Source organism: Pelodiscus sinensis, chromosome 19 (assembly GCF_049634645.1).
Source record: "Pelodiscus sinensis isolate JC-2024 chromosome 19, ASM4963464v1, whole genome shotgun sequence".
NCBI lineage: Eukaryota > Metazoa > Chordata > Testudines > Trionychidae > Pelodiscus > Pelodiscus sinensis.
In genome coordinates, this window is record NC_134729.1 from 10,423,729 (window position 1) to 10,435,887 (window position 12,159).

Sequence of the window (12,159 nt, forward strand, 5' to 3'; positions counted from 1 at the left end):
TGCAATAGTGAGTTCGGCACACGCGCGGGCGTGTAAGGGAACATGGCACCATGCGATAGTGAGTCCGGCGCACGCGCGGGCGTGTAAGGGAACATGGCACCATGCGATAGTGAGTCCGGCGCACGCGCAGGCGTGTAAGGGAACATGGCACCATGTGACTGAGTCCGGCGCACGGGGGGGGAGGGGAGAGACGTGTAAGGGAACACGGACCCCTGTGACTGAGTCCAGTGCATGCAGGCGGGGGCAGGCGTGTAAGGGAACACGGCACCATGCGGGGTGGCATGGGGGACAGTGCAGCAGCTCAGCTGAGGGTGTCACTGTTGCTTCTGCCAAGGGGGGTGGGGCAGACCCTGCCTGCAGTGCCCCCACCAATCTCCACCCCCTCCCTATAGCTGCTGGCTCTCTCTGAAGAAGGAATTCATTTGGAGCTTCCTGGCACCCGTCTGCATCATCATCGCGGTAAGACTCCAGCTGGCAGGCCGGCCAGTCTTCTACCCCCAGCCCTGCCGGGCCCCCGAGTTCCCAGCCACCTGACCCTCCGTTCCTCCCCCTCCGCCTGCCCCAGGACAGCTGGGCCCTCGCTTGCAATCCCAGCATTTAGAATGGGGTCACTACAGGGAGTGAGGCTTGACAGGTGCCCTGGCCCCACAGCCTGCCCCCCAGCACATCCCGCGCCCCCCAGCACATCCCCTAGCCCCACCCCCCCTCCTAACCCGGCTCGCCCCTGTTCCCCGGCAGGTCAATGCTGTCATCTTCGTGGTCACCGTCTGGAAGCTGGCGCAGAAATTCACCGACATCAGCCCCGATATCAGCAAGCTGAAGAAGTTCAGGTGGGGACAGAGACTTGGCCCCAGGGCAACGGAGACCCTGGCAGGGCCCTGCTGGCCCCTGGATGGGGGCATGTGAATAGTGGGCTGGCACCGGCCAAGGCGGGGCCTGGGAAGGTGGGGGTGGCATGGGGGAAACAGCAGTCACATGGCTTGGGGGAAGGGCTCAGACTGGGGGGGGAGAGCAAAGCCCCAGGATTGACGGGGTGATGGGGGGAGAAACTCAGGGGAGGGACCCTGAGGTGGGAGGAGTCTCAGGGAAGGGGAGGGGCCTTGTGGCTGGGGGGGAGAGGGTATGGTCATGTGACTGGTTCCCCCTCCCCTACAGGGTGCTCACGCTCACGGCCATCGCCCAGCTCTGCATCCTGGGCATCACCTGGATGGTCGGCATGTTCCAGTTCAGCCAGCACACACTGGTCTTCTCCTACGTCTTCACCATCCTCAACAGCTTCCAGGGGCTCTTCATCTTCCTGCTGCACTGTCTGCTCAAGCAACAGGCCAGTGCCCCGCCCCCGGCTTAGCCCCCCACCCCTTCCACAGCCAGTGACCCCCACTGCACCCCCCTTCCATAGTCACTGCTTGCCTACTGCACCCCCCACCTCAGCCATACTCTCCACTTCCCCTCCTGCCTCCCTCCACAGCCAATGCTCAACTCCTGTCCCATGGCAAACCTCCCCACCCCACAGCACCTATTGCTGGGAGTTCCCTCCACCGCTGGGAGGGGGGGGCGGGGGGGAGCTGAGAGCTGGCTCCTCCCAGCTGAAGCCCCTGCCCCAGGGGGTGACCAGCCTTCTCCTCTCTCCTGCCAGGTGAGGGACGAGTACCGCCGGTGGCTGTGCTGTGGCAGACTCAAGGAACGAACCAAGTACTCCGAGTTTTCCAGCTCCATGTCCACCACGCGGGTAAGGGGGGGGCCCAGGCCCACGGCCCAGTCTCTGCACAATGGCACAAGAGCATTCAGGCCCTGCGGCACCCAGCAAGCCCGGCCTGCTCCTGCTGGAGTAGAGGGGAAAAGGAGCCAAGGAACGAGGCTCCATGGTCCCAAGCATGGGGAGGAAGGAGCCTGGATCCCATTCGCTCTTAGGGCCCCCAGGGACTAGGCTGGGGCGAGAGGATGGGACAGGGATGGGGGGGGGGGGGGGGGTGTGAGTCCCAGCCCCACGGTGCCCTGGTCTAACTGCCACGTTTTCCACCAGGGGCCCCAGCAGTCGCTTGAGTCTGGCCTATAGCACGAGTGCGCCCATCAGCCCCTTTCCGGACATCGCAGCTTTGCGCAGGAGAGAACCCGGCCTCCTGCCCCCAGCCTGGCACGACCGCGGGCAGGCGCCCATCTCGCAGCCGGCATGACAGTGCCACGCGGCTGCCAGGACTGGCCACATGCAGACGCTTCGCCGGTCGCCCAGCCGAACCTGCCAGGCAAAAGGGGGTCAGTTGCACAGCCCAGCCCCCCCCGTCCCAGCACTGCCCGTCTGCTGGGAGCGCACCAGGCCTGCCTGCTGTGACCCTGCTGCGACCTATGCTAGGCACAGGGGGCGCCTGCTTCCTCGGTACGAACACGCCCTGCCCTGCCTCCAGGACCCCACGGGCTACGTGCAATAGACACGGAGGGGAGCGTGGGCCCGCCCCGCCACGGAGACAGCTGCCAGGGGAATCCAGCCAGCAGCAAGGAGCCCGCCCAGAAAGGGTCCCACACCCGACTGGGGCTGCAGCAGGAGCATGGCCCTGGGCTGCGAGGGGACGACGCGGCCCCCAGAACGCTGCTGTCTCTGTCTCTCACTTGGGTTTGTTTTTATCTTATAAACGTGATTAAAATTATACGTTTTGTGACAAAAGCGGCTGCTCGCAGGAGCCAAGAGCGCGGCGGCTGGAGAGCGAGCCCAGGGCTCCGGCTCTGGGCCCCTCGCGCTCACGCACTGGGGCTGCTGGGCACGTCGGGACCCTCCAGGCACCCCGCTGCAGCAAAGCCCAGGCCCTCCCAGCTGCCAAAGAGCCGCCCCCATTTCCAGTGGGACTCGGTCTCGCCCGCCAGCCGCTGGCCTGACAAGCCTATTATCAAAGCGGCTCTAGCCAAGGGGGCTCCGTTTGTTACTGCGGGCCCCGAGTGCCCCCCACTGCCAAAAAGCCTGTTTGCAGTTCATTGGGCCCAGGAGCAGGGACCCTGCCATGCAGCCCAATCCACCCCCACGCTGTGGGGCTGTGCAGTGGGGCCCCCACCACCAGGCCAGGAGTGGAGCACCCGGCGTAGACCAGCAGCCAGGCCTCAGGGGAGAGGGGGCAGCAGCAGAGCCCCTGGTTAAACATGGGGGTGCTACTACACCCCAGCAAACCCCTAGTTCCCCTACACCCCCAAGCCTACCCCAGGACCCACTCTCCTGCCCACAGAAGTGCTGGGGCAGGCTGCAAGCCGCTGTCTCCGCTGCAGAGCAGGGGGCCTTGAATCTTTCTGGGCACAGCCGGGTGGCAGCAGGCTGCAAGCAGAGCGCGGCCGCTACAGAGCAAGTCTCCCTTCCGGGGCCCTGCCACCAGGCCTGAGCGAGCTCCGCACCCTGGCCCGCGGGGTGGGTTTGCTGATCCCTTTGCCTTCCTCAGGGGCCTTCTTCCAGCCCCACCCCCATTTGTCAGCAGCCAGCTGGAGTGGGGACCCCAGAACTGCACGGGCGAGCAGCAGTCACACCAATGCCTGAAATGGCAGTGAAATAAACCTCCCTCCCCCTCGCGGGGCTTCCCACCGCCGCCCGCAACAGCATCGCACTGGAACTCACCCACCCCGGGAGCACGGCCCCCTTCGCACCCGACTTCCCCCTCGGAGCTGGGGTCGGACCCCACCGTCCTGAGTCCCTGCGTCTCAGAGACAGACCTGTTCTCCTTGGAAAGCGTTTAATCGTTACCGGAAGCAGCTGCCGGGGAACAGCCGTAGCTGCTTTCCAGACCAGTTTACAGTATGCGATGAGGTATTTTAAAAAAATTTAATTAGGAACTACCGTACGGGTACTATTACACGCAATGAATTCAAGTCTGTCAGCCTATCAAAAAAGCTATCCCTCCCCCCCACAGGCACTTGGTCATAAAACGTTTTATTTGAAACACTCAAACACACACCTACAGGTTTAAAAACTGCATAAAAAATGGAATACCCGTGATCTGGCTTAGAAAGAGTTAAAGCAACACCCATGCTGGTTCTGGGCAGGGGAGTCCAATCCAGTTATCGGCTCTGTTCAACTGTAAGAAAAAGAGACTGTTAATCCCACTGCTGCCACCAAAGGACTCGACCCACAGACCTGACAGACTCCCCACTATCACTAGGGGGCTTCACCACCTAGCACTGGCCCCTAGAACAACAGCACAGCAGCCATCACTGCCACCACCCCGACTCAAAGGGGGCTGTGGAGGGCGTGCCTGTGGCTGCTGCTGTTCCACAAGCATCTGAGATCAGGCTAGGCCCCACTTCCTGCAGAGCCTAAGCCACATACCCCTCACCATTGCGTCTGGGCACCCCACATAAGATCTGCTCCCAGTCAAGGCTAGTTATTTCTCCCTCCCGCCGAGGGCACAGGACTCCCCAGATGCACAGGATTGGTGCCTGAATCCATCCCCCCCCTGCTCCCTGCGGAGAGGGTGGGACCTGCCTGGGGAGGTCTGCCCCGTGGGAGGGCGGAGAAAGGGATGAGGGCTGCCCCGGGCAGGTACGTACTGTACGTGGAAATGTCGATCTCCTCGGGCAGCTCGGCCACGTTCACCTCAAAACGATCCTGCACCTCGTTGAGGATCTTGGCGTCTCCCTCGTCCGACACAAAGGTGACAGCCAGGCCCTTCGTGCCAAAGCGCCCAGCACGTGCCACCTGCAATGAGGAGCTATCAGGGGCGGAGCCTCCTGGAGCCACGCCCACCATCCCAGAGAGACAGGCACATCATGGGGCTGGCAGGGCAATGGACTCCTGGGTGCCTGCAGGGAGGTCCTGCAACCACGTGGGAACCTAGCAGCCTGGGGTCTCAGGACAGCGCCCAGCTGGAGGCCAGAAGAGGCTGCGGCAGTTGTGACCCATCCTAGGCGATGCAGCTGGGGGTGGCGCAGCAGCAGGATCAGCAGGGGCCCTCACTGACCAGTGAACCAGCTTCTTTAGCCCGGGCAAAGAGCCCCCCATGTCCACACCCCCGCAGGTCAAACCCAGCCCTGAGCAGCAGAGCCATGCAGCCCAGGGATGGGTTTGATCTGCAGGCGTGGGGGGCCAGGGCACCTCTGCCTCAGCCCATGCCTTCCAGCAGCAGAAAACCAGCCAGGCCTCGGGGGCTGGGCACCAGCGATGGGCAGAGCCTGGGGACAACGAGGCTCCCCATGATGTGCCCAGGCAGACGGGCACAGGGTCAGCCCACGTCCCAGCTCTCCCCAGGCAGAGGGTCAGGGCCAGAACCCTCCTGGCCGCAGGCTCACCCGGTGCAGGTAGGTGTCCGAGTCCTCGGGCATGTCGTAGTTGAAGACGATGTTGACGCGCTCGATGTCCATCCCCCGCCCAAACAGGTTGGTGGCCACCAGGATGCGGCGCTGGAAATCCTTGAACTGCTGGTACCGGGACAGCCTAGGGGAGAATCACACCTTAGCCCCCAGCCCTGCTCCGGCCACTAGGGCCTGCCCCCTTCCCAAGGCCTGGTGCCAGCAGGAGCCAATCCAGGAGAGCCAAGTCGCTAGCCAGGCCAAGCCCCTGGCAGCCCAGAGCCCAGCACCCACCTCTCCTCCTGCGCCATGCCCCGGTGGATGGCGATGGCCGGGAAGTTCTGCTCCACCAGCAGCTGGGCCAGCGCCATGCAGCGCTGCACCGACTTGACGAAGATCACCACCTGGGGGAGGGGCGGAGGGTTAGCATGCGGCACCCCACAGACCCTGCCCTGCTTCCCTATTCCCATCCCTGCCCACGCCCCGGCCCTACCCCGACCGCTCCCACTGACTTGCATCCATGTGCGGAGCAAATTTTGTTATGTGCAATAGGGATGTAAAATCCTGGTTAACACATTGACTGATTCAAGGTGGGGCTGGAGCGTCCCTGCCTGCAGCGCACCCCACAGGACTGGAACAGCCCCCTGCCCATAGGGGGTGGGGTGGGGAAGGAGAGATGTGGTGGGGGGGCTGCTCCAGCCCCCACTGGTTAACCATTCACATCCCTAGTGTGCAGTGATGTGTGACAATTCACCTCCGCATTGATGCACCCAAACTTCACTCTGCACACTGTGGTGGGGGCGTGGCCTAGGGGCTCAGGGTTGGGGGGGGGGGATGAGGTCTCTTATCTGGAAGTGTGGGCTGGGGGGTTGTGGTGCAGGGCACTTACCTGGGACAGCTCCTGATTGGTGGAGATGGGGAACAGGTGCTTCCCTCATGCTCCTCAGCCTACACCACTCCCCCCCAACCTCAGGTCCCATTGGCCATGATTCCCAGCCAATGGGGTTCCGGGGTGGAGCCCTCGGGCAAGGGCAATGCAGGGACAGAGCTCAGGGCTCCACGCAGGGGGAGGAAGCAGCCCCCCACCTCTCCCCCGGCCCAGGAAGGGCTGGCCAAAACAGGCTTTAGGCCAGGACCCCCTTAGCCTGGAGCTGCAGTCCCTGAAGCCCTTCTCCTAATCCAGGCCTGCTGGGGCTGGAGGAGCGCACCCCTCCCCAGGCCCGTGTCACAGCCAATCGCTGACAGCCAGAAGCCAGGAGTCCTGCTCTAACCACTGCCCCCTGCTCCCCTCCTGGCACAGGGACCCCAGGCCTCACCTGGTTGAATTCCAGCACGTCCAGCAGGTCGAAGAGCTTGCGATTCTTCTCGCTGTCCTTCAGCTTCACGTAGTACTGCTGCAGGCCGTGCAGCGTCAGCTTGGTCTCGTCGTCCACGAACACCTCCATGGGCTGGGGGGAGGGAGGAACTCAGGGACACTCCCACCGCCAAGGGGCTTCCCCCAACCCTGCGTGGGCCACATGAGTGTAACCAGCCCTGCCCCCACCCCATTTTGGACCCTGCACTCCCAGCAAGGGCTCCACAACCTGAGCCTGGAAGGAATTCCCTCTGACAGCAGCTGTAGTAGATCCTTCCCCTGCCCTGAAACCCAGCCACTAGAGGCGGTCAAAGCTCCGCCCCAGCATGGGTCAGAATCGCCTGCCTTGCCCAGGCTACGCATGTGCCAGGAGCCCAGATGCTGCCAGGCGTGAGCCCCCACTGGGCCAGGGCCTCAGAGGACACTGGGCTCCCAGGGACTGAGCGTGAGGGAGCCAGGAACCCCAGACCAGCTGGCCCCTCCCAGGCTGCCTCCTGCTCAGTGTAGGGGAGCTGACTAGGGTCCCCCACTAAGCCAGCAAGTGCTGGATGAGTTGCGGGCAGCCAGGCCACGAGTGTGGAGCCCAGCCAGGGGCAGGCTGGGTCTGAGGATTGCTCTTCTTGGAGGGACAAGGCCCATGGAGGGGGGTAGGCAACTCACGTCCTGCATGAACTTCCTGCAGACGGGCCGGATCTCCTTGCTGAGGGTGGCGCTGAACATCATGCACTGCTTCTCGTGGGGCGTGAGCCGGAAGATCTCCTGCACGTCCCGCCGCATGTCTGTGGAGAGGGAGGGGTCACTGCACAGGGACAGCAGAGGGACCACTCGGGGGAAGGCGCTGGGATCCATGCAAAGAACCAGCCTGCCGAGGTCACACCAGAGCCAGGTAGGCACCTCTAGGTCGCTCGATCCCAGACCGATCCCGCTACACTGAGTGTCTGCCTCCCTCTGCCCTGCCCCGCCTACAATACCAGCCTGGGCTTCAGACCAGCAGGTTCCAGGGACACACAACTGAGCTGCTCCAGGCCTGATCCTGATGGTCAGGCCCACTGCTTCTGCCTTGGAGGAAGGAGGTGCTCTCCACCCAAGCAGGTGTAGTAGGTTCTTACCCTGGTATGTAGTCCCAGCTCTGGGAGGGGAGTAGGGATAGAACCCAGCCTGCCCTGCTCTGACCACTAGACCCCACTCCCCTCCCAGGGCTGCGAGTCAGACCAGGAGTCACCAAATTGCTAGAGCATGCAGACAGCCCCTTGAGCTCAGGTGCCCCAGGCATGCCAAGCCCCTCCCCCTCCCCACACCCCAGTCCACCCCCCTTCTCACCAAGCTGCTCCAGCATCTTGTCGCACTCGTCCAGCACAAAGTGCTTGACGCTGCGCAGGTTGAGGCTCTTGTTGCGCACCAAGGCCAGGATGCGGCCCGGGGTCCCCACCACGATGTGGGGGCAGTTCTTCTTTAGCACCTCCTCGTCCTTCTTGATGGAGAGGCCCCCGAAGAACACCGCCACCTGCAGGAGACCGGGGGAACAGCAGGGTCAGCAGCCAGGCAGTAAACCAGAAGCACCTAGCACACCTGGGGCTAGGAGAGCACCTCCCCCTTTCAGTGGGGGAAACTGAGGCAAAGGAACCGGGATTTGTCCAAAGGCAGGTTAGTGGCAGAGCCTAGACTAGAATTAAGGAGTCCTGACTTCCAACCCCCACTCCGCTCCCAGAGCCGGGAGAGAACTCAGGAGTCCTGACCCACCCCACACAATCCGAGAGAGAAGACGGGAACAGCTTCCACATTCCACCCCTCGTGCCCTGCAGCCAGGCCAAACAGCACTGCAGCTCCACAGGGGAGCCAGCCTCATCCCCTGAGGGCATCCGAGGTGCTGGGGAGGGGCTCCCCTTGACGCAGGCAGCGTGGGGGGCCAGAGGATGGGATCACCTTGACGCTGGGCATGTACTTGGAGAAGCGCTCGTACTCCTTGCTGATCTGGAACGCCAGCTCCCGTGTGTGGCACATCACCAGCACGGACACCTGGGGGGAGAGACGGGGTCACCTCAGCACCCCATGAGACATCCTGCCTCTCCAGGGATGCAGCCCAACACCCCCACCCAGGAACACCCTCCTGGGGATGGACACCTCCCCCCTCTTCCAAGATTTGGGGAACAGGTGCCCCCCCTTTGCCCCTTCACAGGGATGAATGATCTGGGGAGACCAGACTAAGCTAAAGCATCAGGGGTCCACGTCGCCTTCCCTGCCCTTCTCTTGGAGCCCAGGATGTCTCTTCACCAAGTCTACCCCACACCTGGATAGGCAGCCCCAGGCCCCTTCCCACATGGAATGGGTCAGAGAGAGGGCTGCTCCCCCCCCCCCCCCCCAAACCATACCTGCCCATCCACCGGCTCAATCTGCTGCAGCGTGGCCAGCACGAAGACAGCCGTCTTGCCCATGCCCGACTTGGCCTGGCACAGCACGTCCATGCCCAGGATGGCCTGCGGGATGCACTCGTGCTGCACTGCGAGGGGAGGGCAGACACACGACAGTTAGATGGGGCGCAGCATGTTGAGGGGAGAACCAGGAGTCCTGACTCCCAGCCCGCTGCTCAAACCGCTAAACCCATCCCCCTCCAGCACTGGGGCATTAGGGTCACCTACTGAGACCCCACCCCCAGCGGCACAGGGCCCCTCAGTGCTGCACTGGGGCTGATACTGAGTGCCAAGGAGAGCGCTCCCTGCTTCCCCAATGCAGACAGGCCTGATGGACTAGTCGGCTGGTCACACCCCATCCCTTGCTGCCTCCATCAGAAAGAGGCAGCGGGGTGAGGGGAAAGAGGAGAGGGTACTTGAAAGCAGTAGCACCGCTTGAAGCCTGGGCCAGCTGGGGTATCCCCAGGCTCCCCGCAGCGTTTCAAAGCGGCAGCGCCACACAGAGCCCAGGGTCAGTGGGGGAGTTCCCAGCTGATCCCAGGCTCCACCTCCGCCTTTGAAGTGTAGCAACAGCCCATGGGCCCTAGAGCTGTTGCTACACTTCGAAGGTGGAGGCGCCCCATCGACTAATCGAATAGTCAATGCAAAATACATCGACTATTCGATTAGTCAGTCGCTATTGAACGTCCGTAGCCCCCAGTTGGCAGGGCAGATCTCAGGATCACACTCCTTTTGCTGACACCCCCGTATCCCCGCAGCTCTCACCAGGCAGCGCCGCTCTCTATGGCCCCCGCCCGCAGGTCCTCCCAGGCGGGCTGGCGAGGGGGTTGCGCTCCCAGGGGCCAGGGGCCTCGGCTCCGCTCCTACCTTCAGACGGGTGCTCGAAGCCACAGTCCACAATGGCTCGCAGGAGCTCGGGTTTGAGCAGGAAGTCCCGGAACCCTGAGCTGTGGATGGACACATAGGAGCCCTTCACGTCCTTCTTTGCTGCAGGGGGCACCGCGTCCGCCACCACCTGGGGCTCCTCGTCCTCCTCATAATCCAGCAGCTCGTTCTCCACATCCTGCTCCGCCATTCTGCGAGGAACGGGGCACTCGGGCTGCGGGGCTGCACTGAAGGTACCAACAGTGTTAGCACAGGGAGCTCAGGGTTTGGACAGGTCAGAACTGAGGGACCCAGGCCTGTACTAGGCTAGTAAAGGCTTCAGGCCAGTGCTGAGCCAACAGAGGTGGAGGGGAGCCCAGGACTTGCACAAGGGCTTTAGGTCAGGATGGAGACACACCCACAGAGCTGGGACGGAGATGAGGCTGGGGTAACAGGCTGCAGGTCAAGAGCGTGAGGCACGGGCAGAGCTGGGGTGGGGGAGTAACCCCAAACTTCATTAGCCCAGGGGCCTTGGGCAGGATTGAGGGCCATTGGCAGAGCTGGGAGTGGGGAGCCTGGACAGCCAGGGGAGTTGTGGGTCAGGATTGAGGGGCACTGACTGGGAGGCTATGGGTCAGGATTGAGGGGCACTAGATGGGACACTGGGTCGCTTGGGGAGGTGGGTTGGGGAGTCGGGATTATGGGGCGCTGGGGGGCCAGGGCTGGGGGGGCTGTGGACGGGCATTACGATACCCTTGCGGGGGGGGGGGGGTTGGGCTAGCCAGGTGGCTGGGGGGTCGGGGTTATGGGGCGCTGGGGGGCCAGGGCTGGGGGCTGTGGACGGGCATTACGGTACCCTTGCGGGGGGGGTTGGGGGGTCGGGGTTATGGGGCGCTGGGGGGCCAGGGCTGGGGGCTGTGGACGGGCATTACGGTACCCTTGCGGGGGGGGGGGCTGGGGGGCCGGGGTTATGGGGAGGCTGTGGACGGGCATTACGATACCCTTGCGGGGGGGGGGGTTGGGCTAGCCAGGTGGCTGGGGGGTCGGGGTTATGGGGCGCTGGGGAGCCAGGGCTGGGGGCTGTGGACGGGCATTACGATACCCTTGCGGGGGGGGGCTGGGGGGTCGGGATTATGGGGCGCTGGGGGGCCAGGGCTGGGGGGGCTGTGGACGGGCATTACGGTACCCTTGCGGGGGGGGCTGGGGGGTCGGGGTTATGGGGCGCTGGGGGGCCAGGGCTGGGGGCTGTGGACGGGCATTACGGTACCCTTGCGGGGGGGGCTGGGGGGTCGGGGTTATGGGGCGCTGGCAGAGCTGGGGGCCCGCGGGTCGGGACTGCGGGGCGCGGGAGGCGGGGCTACGGGCGGGATTAGGGGGCGCTGGAGGATCCGGGGGGGCTGGGGGCACGTGCCCCCCCCACAAGCAGAGCGGCCGCCATGGGCAGGCTCCCGGCCCCGGCCCCCCCCGTTGCCGGGCCGGGCGGGGGAGACGCGGCGCCGACCAGGCCGCAGCCCAAGCCCCGGGCTCGCGTGAGCGCCCCGCCCGGCCGCTCTCACCTCGCGCTCCCGGAGGCCGCTCACGTGGTACCGCGCTCCGGCTCCCACTCCCGCGCGGCGCGTCCTCTGCCGGCGACAGAGCGCTTCTTCCGCCTCCACTCCCATTGGCGCGACGCCCCGCCATTCCGGGCCGCTCCCTCCACTCTCATTGGTCTGCTGGAGGCCCGAGGCCCGCCTTACGCCGGAGTTAGCGGATGCCGCCAGAGGAACTGCCAGTCTATTGGCTGATAGAGATGTCCATCTTTGGAAGCTGCCTGTTGATTGGGTTAATTCATCTGCCAGTCAGCGCGCCCTTCCATCAGTTTCCTACGAGGGTAGCACTGCGGTCTTGAGAGAGGGAGGAACAAAGGGCAAGTGAAGCCTGGAATGAGACGCCATCTTGAATGGTGGCAAAAAACACACCATGAAGATGGGAAGGAGTGGGGCGCCATCTTAAGTGCTGGCAGGAGTAGTTATCTCTCCCCCTTCTTCTTCCAATCAGGATAAGCGCAGGGCTATGAGGATAGACACAGCTCAGAGGGATGGGCAGGGCTGCTGGTGGCCAGGGTCACTATGCCCATAGACTTGGCCTAGTTCACGTCTGGCCTCCCCAGCATCCCTTGGCAGTGAGTTCCGCAGGCTGCAACATTTTAAACCTGCCCCCCCCCCTCCGTCCATGTCATCTGGTCACCCCAGTTCTTGTGTTATAGGAAGGAGCAAATCTGTTAAGTCTCCACTTGAC

The 12,159-nt window shown here is 63.8% G+C and overlaps 2 protein-coding genes across 6 annotated transcripts in view; one reads left to right on the plus strand and one right to left on the minus strand.

Annotated features, from left to right (window-relative positions):
• Positions 1–2,644, plus strand: part of ADGRE5 (adhesion G protein-coupled receptor E5) — a 36,977-nt gene extending 34,333 nt beyond the window's left edge. For all 5 annotated transcript variants that reach the window (XM_075902224.1, XM_075902228.1, XM_075902229.1 and 2 more), the window contains 5 exons: positions 393–459; positions 739–830; positions 1,156–1,324; positions 1,637–1,729; positions 2,024–2,644. In XM_075902224.1, the coding sequence (XP_075758339.1) occupies positions 393–459; positions 739–830; positions 1,156–1,324; positions 1,637–1,729; positions 2,024–2,056 (454 nt within the window). In that variant the 3' untranslated portion in view covers positions 2,057–2,644. The remainder of the gene's footprint in view (positions 1–392; positions 460–738; positions 831–1,155; positions 1,325–1,636; positions 1,730–2,023) is intronic.
• A 1,135-nt stretch (positions 2,645–3,779) lies between these two features.
• DDX39A (DExD-box helicase 39A) lies at positions 3,780–11,571 on the minus strand. The gene is made up of 11 exons (XM_075902230.1): positions 11,439–11,571; positions 9,886–10,130; positions 8,980–9,107; positions 8,534–8,626; positions 7,931–8,114; positions 7,271–7,389; positions 6,573–6,704; positions 5,551–5,660; positions 5,257–5,401; positions 4,519–4,666; positions 3,780–4,046 (listed from the first exon to the last, which is right to left on the minus strand). The coding sequence occupies exons 2-11, from the start codon at positions 10,091–10,093 to the stop codon at positions 4,030–4,032; spliced, it is 1,284 nt and encodes a 427-aa protein (XP_075758345.1). The 5' UTR covers positions 10,094–10,130; positions 11,439–11,571; the 3' UTR covers positions 3,780–4,029.
• Positions 11,572–12,159: the final 588 nt, after the last annotated feature.

What these genes read in the sequence shown, in the direction of transcription:
- DDX39A (XM_075902230.1), bottom strand. Translation starts at nt 10,093, where the DNA reads ATGGCGGAGCAGGATGTGGAGAACGAGCTGCTGGATTATGAGGAGGAC. An exon ending in AGTACATGCCCAGCGTCAAG is followed by an intron (nt 8,115 to 8,533) that starts GTGATCCCATCC and finishes GGTCTCCTGCAG; the next exon opens with GTGGCGGTGTTCTTCGGGGG. An exon ending in GCAGGAAGTTCATGCAGGAC is followed by an intron (nt 6,705 to 7,270) that starts GTGAGTTGCCTA and finishes CCCTCCCCCCAG; the next exon opens with CCCATGGAGGTGTTCGTGGA.